The sequence below is a fragment of the Leptopilina boulardi genome, unplaced genomic scaffold, assembly GCF_019393585.1.
Source record: "Leptopilina boulardi isolate dan_hultmark-lab unplaced genomic scaffold, ZJU_Lbou_2.1 LbouV2_371, whole genome shotgun sequence".
NCBI lineage: Eukaryota > Metazoa > Arthropoda > Insecta > Hymenoptera > Figitidae > Leptopilina > Leptopilina boulardi.
Window position 1 is genome coordinate 1,608,288 of NW_026137942.1, and position 21,175 is coordinate 1,629,462.

A 21,175-nucleotide genomic window follows, 5' to 3' on the forward strand; every position below is an offset into this window, starting at 1 on the left:
GAGTCGATACAGGGAATCAAGTTTGACATTCACATCCCTGAAACTGAAAAAAATGTGATTACGTCTGAAGGTGCTGTCAGTTTGAACATAACCTACATGTGATTGTTTATTTTTATTTACAATAAACAGTGAATCAAACAGTTGGAAATCTGTATTTCCTTGAATAATACAGTTTGTTGCTTAAAGAATTGTAAAAATGGTGTCCATTTTAAATACTGTCGATACCGGACATGAAGATATGATCCACGATGCTGAAATGGATTATTATGGACTTCGACTTGCAACTTGCTCAAGTGATAATTCCGTTAAAATATTTGACCTTAAAAATGGTTCTCAAAGTTTAGCTGCAGATTTAAAAGGACACGTGGGCCCTGTCTGGCAAGTAGCTTGGGCACATCCTAAGTTTGGAAACATTTTAGCATCTTGCAGTTACGATAGGTACATATGTTTAATAGACTAGTTTTATGAGAAATAAATAAACTGTAATAAAATACGGATCAGCTGTGCGACTTGTGAAAGCAAGCTGCCGTTTCCAGAGGAGCTGGAAACCTTTCCTTTTGGGAAAGGCGAATGCATTTTACTAATTTTTTAAAATTATACTTTGCAGGAATGATCTCGAAGTTATGAAGATCACAAAATGACTTTAGTTTTAATAAAATATTATTTACTTTAAAAAATTAATCATTAAATACTTAATTCAATTTTTAATAATAAATTCAGTCAATCTTAATAAATTGCAATATTTTTTTCATTTTTATGGTAAATTTTATATTTTTTCGAATACTTTCTACTCGACGAAAAACTCACAGTTTTCAGCACCTCATACATTTTAAATTCATATTTTAAAGTAAATAAAAAATATAATTTATTAAAACTCTTCATTTTATGATCTTGATACAATTCAATTGATTGAATTTTAATCAAATTTGGTATCCTTATTTGAAGGGTAGAATAACAAAAGGGGTCAAGCGCCAATTTATCGAAAATGAGGTTTTTGCATAAAAAAAATCAAGAAAATTCATTTACACATTTCTGTAGAAGGATTTCCTTTTTTATTGCGTATTTAAATCAGTTTTTAATAAAAATTAAATTAATAAAATAGCCTCAAATTTACTTTATTGCAACCTGATTGAAAAACAAAAGAAAGTGATGAGTCAATAATATTATGCCTAACTTAACAAATTTAAAAACATTGCTTCTTACAAATCGAAAATGCCTCGCAGATGCGGAAAAAAATTTATTAATAAAAAAGATATTGTTAAAAAGAAACGATATGAAGGTGAAATGTTTTTATGAATTTCATTCTTCACATTTTTATCCATCTGTTCAATTTTGATCAAAAATATTATTTTTTTAGGTTTTATTTTAATTTTATTTTAATTAATAAAATTAATAATAATAATAATATATTTTCAATTTTAAACAATTTTAAAATCATTTTGTTATTAATTTTTAAATATTTTTATGATTATACTAAGTGAACAATTGAATTTAAAGATGAAAGTATTGCTCAATTCCAAAGCAAGCAATTAATTCGTAAATTTCTTGAAAACAAACAATTTTTTAAAGGAATTTGTTTTTCTATTCATTTCGTCGATTCCATAGAAAGAAACTAATTTTCCAGTTTTTCTTTAAACTGTATATTTTTTTTATAATTAATTCTTAAAGAAAATGTGCGCAGTTGATATAACCTCAAGGCACCACAGTTTTTTTTAATTTTATCGTTAATATGTAGGTTTATTTCAACAAATTGTTGTTTATTTATTAAAACATACTAATATATCGAAACGGTTTTCTCAGTTTTTTTTAAATGACCTGCAAAATTTTTAAAAATGTTTTTTTTACTTACTGTAAAAACAGTGAATTGGCGCTTGACCCCTTTTGCCATTCTACCCTTCAATTTGTGACACAAAAATCACAACACAGACACAAGGATTTTTGAAATTACCTAAAGAAATTTTTTATCGTCTTTTTATCAAAAATCTTTTTTCAAAGGTTAAATAATAGCTTAAGTATAATAAAATTGTATTCCATGTCTTAAGACGAATTTTTTTTGATAAAAAGACAATAAAAAAAATTTTCTTTGAGTAATTTTAAAAAACCTTACACCTATTTTGAGATTTTTATTTCACAAACAAGCATACAGAATTTGATTAAATTAAAATTCGTTGAAACTCATACATACACACATATCTAGATATTTGATCAGAAACTTATACGACACATTTTTATATAGAAGAAAATTTGTTTAAAGTATTTTAAAAAAAAATTATATTAAATGAATACAAGCTTCTAATTGTTTTTTTTTAATGAATTTCATTACTTTAAATGTCATTAAAAACAAGAGAAATAACAATTTAAGGGGTCATAAAAAATTTTAATTTAACATAATTGTTTTTTAATCTAATTTTTATTTAGAAAAATATCTACTTAACAGAATTTTGACTTGGATTATACTTTTTCGACTTATTTAATAAAATGCGACTTTTTCGACTTTTTTTTACAACATTTTTAAACAAAATACGTTTATTTTAGTATACAATGCAGATCTTCTTTATTTCATTTATTTAACAACTTTTTAACTGAATTTTTTCACTAAATTAATTATTTTTAATAATTTTAATGAAATTCTTCGGAAATGGAATTCTTATTTATTTAGAATACATATACGGGCAAGAGCCCTTTAGATTACACTGAAAAAAAATTTATTTGGATCAAATAAAAAGTATTTGATCCAAATACATAATTTACTTGTCTATTATCCAATAAATATGTATTTGAACCAAATACACATTTACTAAACCTAAGTATTTTATTTTATCGTATCAAATAAATAGTTATTTGAATCAAATACAAAATATTCAAATCAAATAAATGGAATATTCAAAGCTAATAAATAATTATTTAAATCAATTATGAAAATTATTTCATTCAATACAGCATGTTTTTTGATTCAAATAAATATTTATTTGCATTAATAAAATATTTTTCTTGAAACAACTAAAAATTTTCTTCAATCAAATATTCGATTAAGTATTTGTCATAAGTAATTGTTTTAATTCAAACTAAAACCTCTTTAATTATGCGGCAATTATTATTTTATTTGATCCAAATACATAATTTATTTGCATAAAATGTAAGAATTTTTTGATTCAAATAAATCAAAATTTGAATTGAATAAATAACATATTTATTTACTAATTCTTCCATTTCTAAATTAAAATCTTACTCAAATAAATAAATTAAAAAATATGTAATTTCTGCATACTATGATCGCATATTTTCATTTTTCAACTAATTCTGACATAGAATTAATTATTAAACGTAAACCTGAGAAATAAATAAATCTAACGCATGGGGGGAATCGAACCTACGGCCTACGGATTATGAGTCTAACGCTTTACCAACTACGCTACGCACGCTACGTGAAAACGAATGTTAACTTCTTGATGTCATTTAAATTTGCAAAAGATCTAACTCAGAAAAGTGCTTAACATCATTGAGTTAAAATTAAGATATTAAATTATATTTTCCAATTAAATGCAATTAATAAAATATAATTAATTATAAGCTTCATGATTATTATCATGAATCATTCCAGGTGAATTTTCAAAAAAAAAGTGTAAATATATTTTTATTAAAAACGCGTTTTTCGGTGTGCTGAATCATTGTAAACATTAATTTTTTGTTGATGAAAAAATATTTGACTTTTGGACTTAGAATATTAAATAATATATATAAATAAATGAATAGTATCAAATAACTCATTATTCTCATTACACTTAAATATTTAATTGGTCAAAATATTTAATTTTCCTTTAATAAAATAGTGTTTTAACATTAAATAACGCATTATTTATATTAAATAATTTAATTAATTAGAATTAATAAATTTATTGTATCAAATACTTTTTATTTGTATCAAAAAAATGAAATATTTAAGTGAAATAAATAGATTAATATTTGCACTCATTATTTTCGTTTCAAATAAACATTTAATTGATCAAAATATTTTTTTATTTGTCTTGATGAAATAGTGTAGTAGGATTAAATAATTAATTATTTGTATTAAATAATTCAGTTTATTTGAATCAATTACATAAATTTATTGTGTCAAATACTTTTTATTTGTATCAAATAAACGAAATATTTGAGTTAAATATATGAATGAATTGTTTTAAGTAACTCATTATTTATATTAAATAAATTCATTTATTTAATTCAATTAATTATTTAAAGGAACCAAATACGATTTATTTGGTTCAAATAAATGCGATTCAAATAATTCAAGTTATTTGAATCAAATACATATTTTTTTTATCCAAATAAAAAGTATTTGAACCAATTAAATATTTTTCAAATAATTTGAAGTATTTGAAAGAAAGAAATTTTTTTTCAGTGTAATATAGGTAATTACGTAATTTTTTTTTTCAACAGTGCTACAGTAAACTAATTTATTTCTAAGATTAAATTGCGAAGTTTGGAGATAAATATATATTTGTGAAATTTAATAATTTTTAATAAATAATAATTTTAAAAAAATTAGCTATTAAAATTATCAAAAAATTTTAATTCAAAATCACTTGAAATTTAATTATTTGCAAAAATTTTAATTATTTTTAATGATTTTTATAATATTCTTTGAAAATTCAACTATCTAAAACCATTTTTCGCTTAAAAAGTTTTTAAATTATTATATTTTTGTGTGCAATTTTTGAAAAAAATTTTGGTAACAAATATATCAAAAATTCTGTAAAATTTAATTATTATCTAAAAATTAACAAAATCTTTTGAAATTTAATTTTTTATTAAAATTTCAACTTTAACTCTTCCAAAATTATTAGAATTTTTAAAAAAAAATTTATTTAAAAATCTGTAAAATTTGATTAAGTATTGCCTAAAATTTTTTTTTACCATCAAAACTAAAAATTGTGACAAAATTTTTAATTCGAATAAATTGCTTAAATCAGACTACAAAAAATTATAAAAATGGAACTTTAAAAATTTTTTTTTACAAATTTGTCCTACTTAAATAAAATTTTGAAAATTATTCTTACAATTAGTTCGATTCTGAAATATTCGAAATAAATTTTCTTGATAATATTTTTATAGAATTATTCTCATTACAAGAGTTAATAAAATGAATTTATAATATTTAATAATTTTAACCAATCAAATTTTTTTAAAATAAAAAAAATCGACTTTTTTTGGAATATAAATCGTCTAAAACGACTTTTTTTGTGCCTTAAAGTCGATCCGAGGCCTGATTAATAGAATTCCTACATAGTCAAATTTTTAAATAGCAGAATTTCTATTTCATTGAAACTTTATTTGTACGAATTGTTATTATTTGAGAGAATTATCAAATCACCATTATTTTCATTTGACCGAAATTGCAAATGGCCGAACAAATATCCGACAAAAGTTTTAGCGCGAATTTCAAAATTAACCAATCAGAAATAATCAAGAAAATTGTGTTTGATTAATTTTGAAATTTCCGTCAAAACTTTTCTGTCGGTTATTTGTTCGGCTATTTGTAATTTGAGGTCAAATGAAAATTTGGTGTTTTCAAATTTTCTATCAAATGACAATTCGTGGAAATAAAAATTCTGTCAAACGAAGTTTCGATGAAATATGAATTCTGACATTTAAAAATTCGACTCAGTCAGAATTATTTCAAATGGAAATTAGGGGTTAATTATAATTCTGTTCATCGAAAATTTCTTAAATGATGAATAAAGTTAAATAAAAATTGTTGCATATTACTGAGATGCTTATTATTTTCTTTTGTGTTCATATTTTTAGAAAAGTAATTATATGGAAGGAGCTCGGTGAGTGGACAAAAATCTACGAACATACAAGTCATGATTCGTCTGTAAATTCAATAGCTTGGGCACCACATGAATTCGGACTAATCCTTGCATGTGGCAGCTCAGATGGGTCTATTTCTATTTTGACAAATAACGGTGACACTTGGGACACCCAAAAATTAGCAAATGCTCATACAATTGGTTGCAATGCTGTCAGTTGGTGTCCAGCAATTGAACCTGCATTTGATGCTACAACTGTTCATCAAAGAAATCCCCTCGTTAAGAGACTTGCAACTGGTGGTTGCGATAATTTAGTAAAAATCTGGAAAGAAGAAGGGGACAAGTGGGTCGAGGAGAATAAATTAGAAGCACACAGTGACTGGGTAAAATGCTTTTTCATTATTTATACAGAAACTACTTAATTAGTTGTTTTTTAAATTTCAAATTATCTCGATACCTGAATGTGATACTGTACTATCTCACAGTCAAGGCTAATACCGTGCTACCTTCGGTTAATGCTTTATAATGTTCTATCTTAAAGTAACTCTTTATACCATACTATCTCAAAAATTGCATATTTTCAATTTTTTGATATAATGATACAGTAGGAAATTCTGTATTCAATAATAAAAGGTATAATAATCATATTAATTGCAATATTTCGAAAGAAAATTAATTAAAACAAATTAAGTTTTTTATTTTGAGAGTAAAAGGGTTCTATCACTAATTTCTTCAAAAATGTCAAAAAATATTACACAAATTGAAGTTTAAGTAACTTTTTTAATTTAAATATTAACTTTTATTGCAGTAAGTATTAATAAATCTTTTTATGATTTAAAGTTGCATTAAGAGGATTAACAATAGAAAATTAAAAATTTAATAAATAATTTAAATAAAATGAAATTTTGTTCCGTGGTATCCTTCAAAATGGTTGAAAATATTTTTTATCTTAGAAAACTAGTGTAAAAAATTTATATTGCTTCACAGAAGTATAAAAAAGTTAATTTGTTTGAAGCATCGAAAATAAAACACATCGATTCTGAGAAGCAAACGAGTTCAAACTCATAAAGTTGAATGACCATAAACAAAAATATTTTGGTAATTATCACCCAAATAGTATAAATTTTCCAACAAAAGGAATAATAGTTATTGTCAAAATTTAAAGGGACATTGTATTCTTAATTTAATTATTAAATATAATGAAACGCGTGGGAATATCATCAGATAAGATTGTCAAAATATTGTAGAAATTTATGAATGAAATTTCTTATTGATTTCTTTTACTTATTCTTATTGTATCTTTATTTTCATATCTTTTATTTTTTAAATATTTGTCACTTTTCAAACTAAATTAGAGTAATTTTTCCAATAATTGTTTAGTTTTTTAGCTTTTTGTTATTAACTTTTCAAAATTCTCCTACTTGTTTAAACAATTGATTGTTAATCGTTTAGAAGAATTTGATGCTAATAGGAAATAACAATAAATAAAAGAATTATATTTTTTATGATTTTAATATGAACAATTAATCTGACAATATAGCTTTTGTTATTTAAATAAATGATTGTGAATTCTCTTCTTTCTCTTTTAATCCTGAATTAAATAAATTTTTGGGTTTGTTGGGATTATTTCTTTTGTTTAATCTTTCAAATTGTCACGTGCATTTCCTGTTGCAATAGAAATGGCTCATAAGAATATTAAACTAGAATTATGATTTTGTCTTTGATATCACTCTTGAAAAATTAATCGTGTTGGTAGAAATCGTTAGAAAGCTCTTGACAATTGATTATCCTCAGCAAAGTAATTTTTTTATTACTACTTTCAGAAAACTAATTGTGTTGGTAGAAATCATCAGATAGCTCCTAACAATTGTCTTTCTTCAAGTAAAATAATTTTAAATTATTTTTTTACGATTGAATCTTTTTAATCTCTTTTATTCAGAAAAACTGATCGTGTTGGTAGAAATCTTAAAGAAGACTTCTGACAATCAGTATTCTAAACTTAAGAGACTTAACTTTGGAGAGTTAGTATTTCTGAAAAATTTCCTTATATTAATATATAAAAGAAAACTCTTATCGGTTCAATACTGTTCAGAATTAAGAGACAGAAATCTTCTCTCTTTCTATAGTTTCCGAAATTATATTTCCTTTAATTTAAACTCAATTCTTCATATTATTTTATTTTTAATACTTATTCATTTTTAATTTTTTTGAAAATAATTTATAATAATTTTAAGTTTAAATTTTTGGCTATTGAAATACTATTTCATTACGATTAATATTTTTAAAAATAGAATTTATTTTTAATTTACTCGTATGCAAAACTAAAATTTGACATTAGTACGATATAAAGTGTTACTTGAACTTTTAAAAAGTGTTAAATGAAATCAAACTGAAATTCTATTTTTCCTAAATTAGGAAATTACTCTAATAACGGTGAAAAATAATCATTATTGCTTTTAAAATAGTCATTTTTGTGGATTGTGAAACAGATTGAAATGTTTGTGTTGAAAGGTAAGAGACGTCGCATGGGCACCAGCTGTAGGGCCATCAAGAGCAGCTCTAGCTTCTTGTTCGCAGGATCGTCGCGTTGTCGTTTGGACATCAACTGATTACGCTAGTTGGACACCTAATGTCCTTAATGTGTTCGACGACGTTATTTGGAATGTTAGCTGGTCTCTAACTGGAGGAATTTTGGCAGTCAGTGGTGGTGACAACAAAGTTTCTCTATGGAGAGAAAACTCCGAAGGACAATGGGCCTGCATTTCTGAATTAAATAAAGGTCAAGGCAATCTCAACAATTCTGATCAGCGCGTTCTTTGAATAATTTAAATTTAGTTTCCAAGATTATATAAGCAACGGAGAATTCTAAGAATACTTTATAATAATATTTTAATTTTTCAAAGAGTTTATAGTTATTTATGTCATGATTTTGTAATTAAAATTTTTGTGAGATGAGGTTAAAAGGCGTAAATAAAAATACTGATTAATTATGTGAAAAATATGTTTTTTGAATTTAAAGTTGAATGATACAACTTCATATGAAAAAAAAAAAATTTTCGTATTCAACAAGATTGAATTGAAAAATTACAAGTTTGTTTTACAAACAAAAGAAATAATAAGTTTTCATTTTCAATGAAATTCCGTAACTATTAAACAAATAAATATAACTTCTCAATCTTGGGTATAAAGTGAAGCTGTGAAAACAATGTCTCGTTTAATGGCACTCGACGCTTCGTCCATTTTTTCTTTCAAAATTGGATTTCCTATAATGATAGCAGCGTTCTTTACGTCGCGAAGAGTCTCATTCAGTTGTTGAATGCATCTGACGATAATACCCTCTTGGACGTCAGTTAAATTCATAATACTGGCAAATGATTCTGCTCGAGCCCATTGGTATACAACTTTTACGAGGCCAAAATTAAGAGGTGGAGCCGGTGTTAAGTTATACTTCACTTCCTTCGCTTTTAAGATTTCGTACTCATCTGACACTATTTTTTGCAACTGTAAAAATATTGAATAATTAAAAAAAATTGATTTACTCCTTATTGTCTCTCAACAATAGGAAATAATCTTACATCTTTTAGCCTTGTACTGAGATTCTTGTCAGATTCTTCTGTGCGTTGTTGGAAAACTAAAGATGAAAGTAAAGCTGCAATTTCAGCTGGACTCCAATCAGTAAGGATATTTTTAAACACCAGTTCGGTTAAAAATAATTCATACATTCCCATTTCGAGTGCTACTCTTCCTTTCAATGTGACTAGAAAAAAAATCATATATGAATCGGTTGTCATATTTTAGTCAACAAAATTTTGTCGACCTGTGTATTATATTAAAGTTGTAAGCTACAGACCGATACCAAAATTTATCTGTTCTATAAAATTTTAAAATAAGCAGTTAAAGTTTTTTTTGTAATTTTTTTGTGAAATTAATTTTTATTGCTGTAATCCTTTAAAAGCATTGAAGTTAACGAATATCATGTATAATGGGCATGATTAGATACTTAAAATAAATATAAACCTCTTTCATTTTGATCGATATAGCCAAGTTCCTTTAAAATATTAACTCGATTTATATAATCTGGATAGTCTCTTAATTGCTCGTCACTTAATTTAATCATTAATTCCTTTTTCTTCTCCTCAAGTTCCTTTCTATAAAAAGCATCACCGAATTGTTGTTCAAAATTGTTAACTTGAGTAACGGAACTAGAATTAATAATACGTTTCAAATTATTAAGCTTCTTTTCTTCTGGCTTTAGATCTATCTTATTTATTATCATTTCTGTGTGCGGCAATAAGACTTCTGGATTTGATACAGCACTTTGAGATAATTCCAATAATTCTTGAACAACTGCACTAAACGTTGGACCAGGAGAACAGTCTCTGAAAAATTATTTAATTGACCGAATTCATTTCAAATCAGACAGGCTTGACTTGGTCGGAGCTGAAAATAATTTTCACCTTCAAAATGTTGTTCTTCAATGAATTTTAGACGACACGTATTTTTTTATTTTGCTGAAAAAAATTTTTTCTTTAAGTTATAACTTATAAGGAGTTCAAATATATAAGTCGAGAACTTCGTTTTGTTTGAAATGAAGAGAAAAAATCTTAAAAGTGTTGTAACTTTTTGAGTAATTAAGATAATTCACTTTTTCCTTTTGTGTCTGAAAGGACTTTTATTCTTCTTTCGAAATCCATTGGAAAATTTAAAAAATATTTAAAAATAACAAAATGGCGGCCATTTTACTAAAAAACTTTAATTTGAAATTACTCAAAAACCCCACCTTTTTTTTTGCTCAAAATTTTTTTGGGTATTGTGTTCATAGGGAGGAATATTGCCCACAAGAATTTAACTTGTGCCCGATTCTGGCACAAGAGAAAAAATTTTTTTAATATTTTTTAAAAGAAAAACAACATTTTTCTCAAAAAATACACTAGATATAAAAAAATGTCTCAGATAAAAGTTGTTCCTCGTTAAAAGTCCTAAAAAAATGTCTGTTGTCATTTTTGTCCATATTGTGTTTGTTCAACAATATTTGCAAAACATGGATTAAAAGCTCACATTTATTGCTTTTTAAATATCATTTAAAATAGTTTCATAAATCTGTTTGAAATAGTTCTTTTTTGTCTTTTTCCATAGCAACAATCAAATAATAATTAATAATCTTTACTGTCACAGAGGTTAAAATTGTTAATTTTTTGTGTTCAGTAAAATAATAGCTATTAATAATATTAAGAAATTAAAGAATCAGTTATTATTTTTTAAAAAGCAAAATAAGGTATGTTTATATAATTTTTGTATTGTAATGTCACTATTATTATTTTTAAATATGAAAAGGTCTTTTAGGTCTTTTAACGAGGAACAACTTTTATCTGAGACATTTTTTTATATCTAATGTATTTTTTGAGAAAAATGATTTTTTTCTTTTAAAAAATATAAAAAAAATTTTTTCTCTTGGGCCAGAATCGGGCACAAGTTAAATTCCTGTGGGCAATATTCCTCCCTATGAACACAATTCCCAAAAAAATTTTGAGCAAAAAAAAAGGTGGGGTTTTTGAGTAATTTCAAATTAAAGTTTTTTAGTAAAATGGCCGCCATTTTGTTATTTTTAAATATTTTTTAAATTTTCCAATGGATTTCGAAAGAAGAATAAAAGTCCTTTCAGATACAAAACGAAAAAGTGAATTATCTTAATTACTCAAAAAGTTACATCACTATTAAGATTTTTTCTCTTCATTTTAAAAAAAACGAAGTTCTCGACTTATATATTTGAACTCCTTATAACTTAAAGAAAAAATTTTTTTCAGCAAAATAAAAAAATACGTGTCGTCTAAAATTCATTGAAGAACAACATTTTGAAGGTGAAAATTATTTTCAGCTCCGACCAAGTCAAGCCTGTCTGATTTGAAATGAATTCGGTCTAATATGTTTTTACAAAAATTCCACTTGTTAACTTCAAAGTTGTTTTTCTCGAAATGTTATTTTTGGACCATATGTCCTTCTGAATTTAATACCCTGTCACATAAGCTTTAATTCATAAATATTAGGTTTTTTTCAAATGTTATTAATTATATTATAGAAAGTTTCAGTTTGTTTAAAGTATTACGTAAAAATGACAATTGACTTCCCCTCCCAATGTAACAAACGCTAAAATTTTTTCAATCCTTCCACCTTTCCCCCAAAATCTATTACTTAATTTATGGATGGCCCATAACAAAATGATGGATTTCCTAATCATAAAGTTAAAACTTTTCTTATACAGATTCCCACAATTTAGTTATTTTTCACTTCCAAAATGTGTCCGCAGTTCGTGAAGTAAATTTGAAGCAAAATTAATTTAAATTTCTTTTAAGGGGCTATACCAGCGTGACACTTTCAAAAAATCAATTTCTTTTTTTCACATTTTTTGAAAGTTTACACCTTCAAAAATATCATATTTATGTTCCAAAACTGAATCTCAAATAGTTTTGAATTGGCAACCAAAATTGAGCCTTTGGCCGCCTGGAGTAGGGGAGCGAAATATCCATGTCTATGTTTTTGTTAGCGTCATTCTTTGAAAATCGTGAGTACACTTTTTATGGAACAGGGGGGTTTATTATATGGGCTAGAAATAGCAATTGTTCGATTGACTTGCAATTTGAACACAATATTTTAGACATATTAATCTATAAAATAAAATAGGATATTTTTGATTGGATAAAAAATGTGAATTTGGCATTTAAAAAAACGGATAGTTTTTTAAGCAAAAATGGATATTTTATTTCAATCACTGGATCGACTGGAATCGTGGCAGGACTTTTTTTAGGAGCCTTACAAGACAGCCCAATAAAAAAAACTAATTCAGATGAATTGAAATGAATTAACTTTTTTGGCAAGGTCCAATTCGTATTTGTCGCTATGCAAGATTTAGTGAAGCCCTTTGTATATTCAATTCAATTCGTATCAATAAGTTTTCAGTGGTTGAGAATTCAAATAAAATGACCTATTGAATTTGTGCTGACGAATTGAAAAAGATTAAAGCTCATAAGTTTGTTCATTAAATTAGTACGAATGGAGAGTTTGAAAGTTGAATAAAGCTTTGTCGAATTTAGGAGAATTGCAACATAGCTTAAAAATTTTTTTATTCTTGATTTGTAGTAAAATATATTGGCAAAGTTTAAAAACATTCGATAGAAAACTTTTCTTTAAAAAAAAAACCCAAAAAACATCTTATTTTCCTACCGTCACACTGATATAGCCCCTTAAAACTGCAATTTCATCGTGTTCTCTTGAACGATAAAAGTATAATTTCTTTTAAAAAAGAAACTTCATAACTTACTTGAATCTTGGAATTTGTCGTTTTTCCCAATCTGCTATCACACAGCGATAGTCAGTTTTAATAGTGCAATTAGTGATTTCCAAAATACTTGACTCGTCTATCAGGAGAACTTCGTGCGAAGGCATTTGATTCACAGAGTATAACTGTTTCTTTGTGAGAGCTATTATTCTATACCAGTTCTCAGGTTTATCTTCATCACACATTTCCTCATTATCTTTAAGTATCAATACTTTGTACATAATATTGTCATTCTGTTTTCTTTTGTCAAGCAAGAGGGCAAGTTTGTTGTAGTGATTTTTATACGACACAAGCAAAATACGACCTTCCGAAAGGTTCTTCGATGCCTTTTTCGCAGCAAGCATCTCGGGTCGAAGTTTCTTCCAAATTCGCAAATAATCTATAGCAATTTCATAAAACTCTGCCAACATTTCCTGATTCGCAGATAGGGCCGGTGTTTTTGCCAAGGTTTCTTCAATCTCTTGCAAGTCGGCTTTCACCTGCTTTTCTCTTACCAGTGTACTTGCTTCTTTGAAAGATCTACGCATCATATCTCTCACTGAGACCGTTTCGCTGAGTCTTCTCAAATGTAAAACCATCGAGTATGTTATCTTGAACTGGGACTCCAAACTCTGCGGTTCGCCGCACATCATTGCTTGCAAGTCAATGAAATTTGGAACCTCTCCTTTGCACAACAACATAACGGTTCCCGTGGTATCGTGACCCCTTCGTCCAGCTCTTCCAGCCATTTGAATATACTCAGTAGGATGAAGTGCACGAAATTTAGAACCATCATATTTTCTAACAGCATCGAAAACAACTGTTCTTGCTGGCATGTTAACGCCCATGGCGAACGTTTCAGTGGCAAAGAGCATCTGAATTTATAAAATAATTAAGAAATTTTTATACAATTACAACAGTTTTTATATAGAAACATATTAATTATACCTTTACTAACCCTTGTTGAAATAATAACTCAACAATTTCTTTCAAAATAGGTAAAATTCCACTGTGATGAATACCAATTCCATGTTCTAAAAGTATTTGCATTCTTCGAACTTGAGGCAACTGTGCATCTGAACCTTTTAGCCTTTTAATTGATTTCTTAAAGAAATCAGTTACATTATCCTTTTCATTATTCGTGATCAATGACACGTTTTGATGTTGCAAAGAATCTGCTGTTTTGTCACATCGACTTCGGGAAAGTGCGAAAACAACAACTGGCAATTTATCCTAACAAAATATATTTAAACTTAATTATTTTCATTTAGAAAAAACTACTTTTAAATAAATGACGATTTATGTTACTAAAAACATCAAAATAGGTAACGATTTACTTGCCTCTTGTTGTAGGTATTTAAGAAAAGCAATCCACGTTGCTCGTTCCTTTGACGAAATCATTGAAGGTTTTATTTCTTCAGTTTGTTCACTGTCCTGCGATGTCACATCTGGCTCAATTGAAATCTTATTCTGTTTCTTGCTTTCTTTGAATTTTTTCGTACCTTTCTTGTCTAAACTCAGTTTAAGTTCACGCTGTCGTTGCGCGTTCGCCTGTCGCCAACTAAAAATTATCATATTCTTAAAATGGAATTTTATAGTTAATTAATAAAAGAGAAAATTTCCAATTCCAACGTACTCTTCCATAGAAAATTGACCATCGGTGTCAAGAATTAGGTAACAACTGTCTTTCGTTTTCATATTGCTTCCTATATATAAATAATGTTGCAATGGCACTGGTCTTTTCACTGTACTGATCACGTACATCTTCCTTTTCTTTATCTGACCAACCCAGTTGGCGAATTTTAGAGGATTAGGTACGGTTGCAGACAACATAACAATATTTACAGTCCGAGGTAGTAGAATCACAATTTCCTCCCAAACATGCCCTCTCTGCAGAATTGCAATCATGGTAAATATTTATATTACCTATTACCGATATTTTGATGTTAAATACTTAGAATAAATTAAGTTTAAATTTTTCTTAGATTTTACAGGACTAAAAAAATCAATGAAAGGTTCCTTTGACCATATTGGGTGTATTATGTTGTATATATACTAGATGTGTTAGTTTTGAAAAAAAAAACATTCATTTTTCAACCCACCCAAACTCCCCTTAGTGCTCAAAAGAGAAGTGAAAACTCACGTACATCCTCGTTATTTATATAATGCACTTCATCAAAAATAACGTATTCCAAGTCTCTGAGAACTTCAGAGGCGCAATATAACATTGACTGTAAAATTTCTGTAGTCATTATAAGACATGAAGCTGTTTGATTTATCTGTAAATCTCCAGTGATAAGTCCAACACTATCAAATTTTTCTTTGAATTCGCGAAACTTTTGATTCGATAATGCTTTTATAGGTGAAGTGTAAATAGTCCTGAAGAAAATAACATTTTATTAAAGCATTTAATTGGTTAAAGTTAGTGGGTTTGAAAATTATCTATATTATAAGTAAATTACTCTTAAAATGTAAAATTTACCTAGTCATATGCCTTTGACTTAATGCAATTGCATATTCCGCGACAGTCGTCTTACCAGCAGATGTATGAGCAGCAACAAAAACATTACAGTCCTCTTCCAATTTGATAATAGCTTGTTTTTGAAAGTTATCTAATTCATATTTAAAATTAATAGCTGGGTTTGGAACTCTTTTTTCAAAATCTGTAACGGTTACTGTCACATCTAATTGCTCAGCCCATTCTGCATGTAAGAAACTTTTTCCCTCTTCAGTAATTTTTAATACAGGAATTTTAGATTCTGAGACTGATTCAGTAATTGTGTCTATCGAAAGTAACATATTTTCAATGTCAGTTTCAAGTTTTTCTTCACATTTAACATCTGGTTTACTTTGTAATATGGGTTTAGCCAAAAAATCCAGGGAATTAGCTTCTTCATCAACGATTAACATTAAATCTAAATTGTTCTCTTTTTCAAAAGATTCATGAATGCGCATTTGAGAAACATCTCCAGATTGAACATTCTTTGGAGTAAAATTGTCAGGCTCAAAATCCATGCCACATTTAAAACCTTTAGCTAAGGTTCGAAGATTAGTTTCAAAGTGAACATTGGTTAATTCAGACTCTTCAGGAATTTTGGCTTCATCGAAACCACCAGGCCAAAATAAGAAATTGCTTGTGTTGCCTGATATAAAAATCATCTTTTAATAAAATCTTTACAACCTAAATAACTTCTTGAACACATAAACAGTTTTACAAATTATTTGTGTAAGGCTGGGTCAAATAGTATGATGAAAATTTTTCCAATATAGCGTATAGCAATAACAACGGTATCTATTAATGTTTAAAAGCAATTACATTCTAAATGCATTTTCTGAATTTAAGAATGATATATAATTATGTAAAAATTTAAATCCAACTTTATGTTTGATAATAATCTATCTAATCTAATAGTGTATCACAGTAAGCTAAATCCCTCTAGGGGGTGAATATATAAATTAAAGAGATTAAGTACCTCTAACACCTTCCGCTGGAGGTCCAGGTGCTCTTGTCATGGACATGGAATTTCTAGCAGTTTCACCAGTTCCTTGAACATTAACTTCTAACATATCTCCAATTTTTCCAGTAATTGGATCTCTCTTGAACTTAATACATGTTCCAACTGGTGCCAAATCGGCATTTAATAAAGCCAAAATATCTGGTTTTCTTGGCCAATAGCATTGTGCATTATCGATATTATAAATCGGAAGATTATCAGGATATTCAATAAATTCTTTCAATTCACTTTTAATATCGGCTAATATAGGAGGTGGCCCAAATGGCAAAAATAACTGTAAGGATACACAAACATAATAAAATGAACATAATTTGAAAATATGCATTTGGCGTGTATAAAAGTTATGTAATGTTATGTTATTTAACAAATATTTCAAATGTTAAATTATTCAATCAAAAGAATTTTTATATATCAAAATTTCAGTTTCAAGAAAATCTCATTAGATGGAATTTATGTTTAAGTGAATTTTCATTTGTACGAATTATTTAGCTAAATTTTTTAATGACATAATTAATACTAAATTAAGTTTTTATATTATTTAAAACATTTTTTTTACAAAATTTTTATTTAAGGCATATTCTTTTCTCGTTAAGAACTAACTTTTTAAGTGGTACTCGTCATCTTTGAAAGGATTTTTCGTGTCCTTACAGATAGTGAATTAAAATTTTTTTTCTAAAAGTTTTTGTCTCTTTATATTTAGGTCATTTCCACTAATTTTTTCAAAGTGATCACAATGTTTAATGCATAAGAATTAGCTGTCATTAATAACTTTCGACGTATAAAAAAAATTCGCATAAACATTCGATGTATTAATTATTCAATGACTATTTTGAAAATGTAGAAAATGGGGAGTTGTGCTCCAGCGTTAGTGGGGAGTTGTGCCTCACATTATATTTAACAGTTTTTAATCCTAATACGCACTCTTTATTTTTATTTTGCATTATTTATGAATAATTAGAATCCCGGGTAGAAATTTTGTCATAGTCCAAACCTGGGCCAAATCGGGCGTTCATAAAATTGGCATGAAACGCCTTACCCGATTTGGGCCACAAGATGAAGCCACATTTTGACGCTTCCCAGGTCTGGCCCATATTGGGTGAGGCGTTTCAAGCCATCTTTGGGCCAAATATGTCAATTTCTACACGAGAATGTTTTATGCAATTTAAATATTGTTTTTTAGTGAAATGAGACTTTTTACATCTGTATTCACTGTAAATGAAATTAATTACCTAGTTTGATTGAATTATTTTTAAAATAATTTAATTGTATCTAAATTATCTAAAATTAATCTTTTATTATCCTATCTATTACTGTATTTTATGTAAGTTATCTTACTTTTTTACATTTCAGAATTTAAATAAAGAGTATTTTAAAAAAAATGTCTTTCTCTTCAATTTTCAACGGTGGAGCACAGCTCCCCACTGTTTTTGAAAAGTCATAAAACCAGTATTTTCGAAAAACAAGCAAAATTTCTATTTCCGTTTTGAATTTTAATTAATCGATCATGCCAAAAGTTTTGTTTGTACGTGTACTAAAAGTTCTATATAATAGAATAGTAAAAAAAAATTTATGTAATAGTTTCGATCGAAAAACAAAACCTGGAGCAGAACTCCCCACTCTTCCCTAGATATATGTAGAAATGCAGAAGATATTAAATTCGAAATAAATTTTCTACAAATTTAAACTGCTGTAGTTTTTTTTCTGACAACAATTCAGTTTTAAAGTTTTCATTTTAAAATTTTTGAAATAATTGAATTCTTAAATAAATATTAAAATTATTAAAAATACTTGAATTTTCAAAGATTTACAATTTAGATTTTTGAAAATAATAATTGAACTTCAAGTGATTTTTAATTGTAATTTTTGGTGAGGGGCCGTCCATAAACTACGTTACCTATTTTAGGGGGGAGGGGGTCAAAAAGTCTAAAAAAAATGAATTTTAACGCAATGGTAACGAGAGGGGAGAGGGGGTCTAAAAAGAATGAAAAATTGGTAACGTAGTTTATGGACGGCCCCTGATTTCTGTTGCTGAAGAATTTATTAGAAATTACAGAAAAAAATCGGAGGGTTCCGTACTCGAAGCGAACTTATTTCGTATAAAAACAAATGTTTAAAAAATATGTGTTGTATATGTCTAATAATGTAAGTAATACAAAAAGGAACAATTAAAAAAAAAAATTTTTAAGAAAATATGTGTTGTATGTCAAATAAATTGTTCCTTTTTGTATCACTTATATTATTTGACATACAACACATATTTTTTAAACATTTGTTTTTATACCAAAATAAGTTCGCTTCGAGTACGGAAACCTCGATTTCAGTGCGAGTGTAACTCGCACTTTTCCGATTTTTTTTATTTTAGATTTATAACGACTGAAGAAATAAACTCAAGGAAAAAGTCCACTTTTTCCACTTCTTATCATGTTTACTAAATTATTTCTATAATCTACACATAAAAATACGTGAAAATAATAAATTTGAAGCCCTTTAGATAAAATTATTTTCGTTATTGGGAGAAAATTCATGATTTTTTCTAAAATTATTAGTTTTTTCTTGACAGCATCAGAAAAATCAACTCCAATCATCCTCGCTATATTTTTTGTAATCTACGCGTAAAAATACGTCAAAATATATAAATTTGAATCACTTTAGATAAACTTTTTTCGTTTTTTGCGGAAAAATACATTTTTTCCTTAAAATTATCATTTTTCTTTAAAAATTTGATAAAAATTGATCGTCAACTCCAATCGTGCTTAAATTCTTTCCCTGTAATTTTCACGCAAAAATACATTTATACAGCAAATATGAACAGTCTGAGTTGAATATTGTGTGCGCTAGGGAGAATAAATCATTTTTTTCGAAATTTTTTATTTTTCCTTGACAATGCTATGTAAATTGATCCGAATCAAGTTCGCTATATTTTTCCTGTAATCTACACGCGAAAATACATATGTGTGCCAATATCATCTCTTCAGATAAATTCGTGTGGCCGCTAGAGGGGGGGGGGGTACACGATTTAAAAAAAACCGATATTAATAGGGTTCCGAACCGAGTACGGAACCTAAAAAATAGAACTTTAAAAATTTGAAAATAAAATAATAAAATAAATAAAATTAAAATTGAAAAATGTTGTCAGATAATTGAATTTTTGAAGAATTTTATAAAAATCATTCAGAAAGTTTTAGATGACAATTTTTAGAAGGTTTTAAGTTGAAATTTTTGAAATTAATTGAATTTCAAGTGATTTTGAATTGAAATATTTGATAAATTTATTTGCTAATTTTCTTTTTATAATTTGAAATTTTTGTGAAGAATTTCATTAAAATTATTGAAAATAATTAATTTTACATTAAAATTTATTAAATAATTGAAATAAAGATTTACATAGAATACCAAAAAAAAGTATTAATTTTGAAACGAAACAAAATACCCTCATCAAATATTCATAGCAGGTAAATTATATCAGTATTAAAATATGTGCGAAACCCTAAATATTTTGAAGCTTCCAGAAAAAAGTTACAAGCTTCAAAAAATTGTTAACTTTTTTTACTGAATAAATTTTCAAATTCGAATTAATATCTAACAATAAAATAATTATATAATAATTCCATCATTTTTTGATGTATAGAATAAATTAATTTATGTTTTTGGTAAATAATGATATCTAATACTTTATAGTTTTTGAATAATGTTTCCAAAAAAAGTGCAACATTTAAGGTTACGAAATGGCAACGTGAACCTCCTACTTTTAATAAATTATAATTTAAAACGAAATAAAATTTATACGACAATATTAAGATCAATGAACTTAGAAATTCACCTAGTTTCACATATATTAAAACTAAATTTTTTCAAAATATGCCAGAAACCACTCTCACATGATTTTCAGTGGTTTGACCCTTTTACAAAATTTGAAGGAAGCGACATAAAGAAAATTTTGATAATATGCAAAAAGTAAGTAAACATTCATTTTTAGGACGTTTTAAGATGTTTTTCATTCATCCCAAATGGTTTTTTTATTCGACACTATAATTTTACAATTTATTGAAGTGTAATTTTTATGTCGCAGATATATTAGTATTTGAAAGAATAATTAGTTTTACAGTTGATTGATGTCAAACCGACTGTCAGTTTATAGAATTAATTATTTGCGTTCTTGTATTGTTTTTTTGGGACTCTTATTTGTTTATCTTAAAAAATAAACAAATCATTATTCTTATACAATGATTAATATGAGATTTTTTACAATTACCTCTTCAACAAAACAAAACAAACTTTTTGTTTCTTCTGATGTCATTGTCACTTCTTATTTTATTTTTTGTTTTAAGCCTTTTGAATATACTAAAAATTATTTTTATTATTTTTATGTATTTCCAAAGTAGTAAAAGAGAACATCCGAAATGTTAAAGTCTATCTACAGGTCACCGCACAATAATATCGCAAAGACCGTTTAAGGTACAGTCACAGCTCTATTAGGCTGTGTCAGTTCATCGAGATATTTCGAGTTCAAGATATGATGTCAGAGGCCTGGAGGGACA

General features: G+C 26.9%; 2 protein-coding genes across 2 annotated transcripts; one reads left to right on the forward strand and one right to left on the reverse strand.

Moving 5' to 3' along the window:
• The first annotated feature begins 60 nt into the window (after nt 1-60).
• LOC127287499 (protein SEC13 homolog) lies at nt 61-8,809 on the forward strand. The gene is made up of 3 exons (XM_051314479.1): nt 61-438; nt 5,806-6,193; nt 8,322-8,809. Exons 1-3 carry the CDS (start codon nt 197-199, stop codon nt 8,628-8,630), a joined length of 939 nt encoding a protein of 312 aa, XP_051170436.1. The 5' UTR covers nt 61-196; the 3' UTR covers nt 8,631-8,809.
• On the reverse strand, nt 8,798-21,058 carry LOC127287479 (helicase SKI2W). The gene is made up of 11 exons (XM_051314430.1): nt 20,890-21,058; nt 16,596-16,911; nt 15,605-16,265; nt 15,270-15,501; nt 14,759-15,012; nt 14,464-14,683; nt 14,071-14,355; nt 13,126-13,997; nt 9,828-10,189; nt 9,386-9,567; nt 8,798-9,311 (listed from the first exon to the last, which is right to left on the reverse strand). Exons 1-11 carry the CDS (start codon nt 20,932-20,934, stop codon nt 8,982-8,984), a joined length of 3,759 nt encoding a protein of 1,252 aa, XP_051170387.1. The 5' UTR covers nt 20,935-21,058; the 3' UTR covers nt 8,798-8,981.
• Between the last annotated feature and the right edge of the window lie 117 nt (nt 21,059-21,175).

What these genes read in the sequence shown, in the direction of transcription:
- LOC127287499 (XM_051314479.1), top strand. Translation starts at nt 197, where the DNA reads ATGGTGTCCATTTTAAATACTGTCGATACCGGACATGAAGATATGATC. An exon ending in GCATCTTGCAGTTACGATAG is followed by an intron (nt 439 to 5,805) that starts GTACATATGTTT and finishes TCATATTTTTAG; the next exon opens with AAAAGTAATTATATGGAAGG. An exon ending in TAGAAGCACACAGTGACTGG is followed by an intron (nt 6,194 to 8,321) that starts GTAAAATGCTTT and finishes TTGTGTTGAAAG; the next exon opens with GTAAGAGACGTCGCATGGGC.
- LOC127287479 (XM_051314430.1), bottom strand. Translation starts at nt 20,934, where the DNA reads ATGACATCAGAAGAAACAAAAAGTTTGTTTTGTTTTGTTGAAGAG. An exon ending in GGTCAATTTTCTATGGAAGA is followed by an intron (nt 14,684 to 14,758) that starts GTACGTTGGAAT and finishes GATAATTTTTAG; the next exon opens with TTGGCGACAGGCGAACGCGC. An exon ending in CGACAAATTCCAAGATTCAA is followed by an intron (nt 10,190 to 13,125) that starts GTAAGTTATGAA and finishes ATAATTTTTCAG; the next exon opens with AGACTGTTCTCCTGGTCCAA.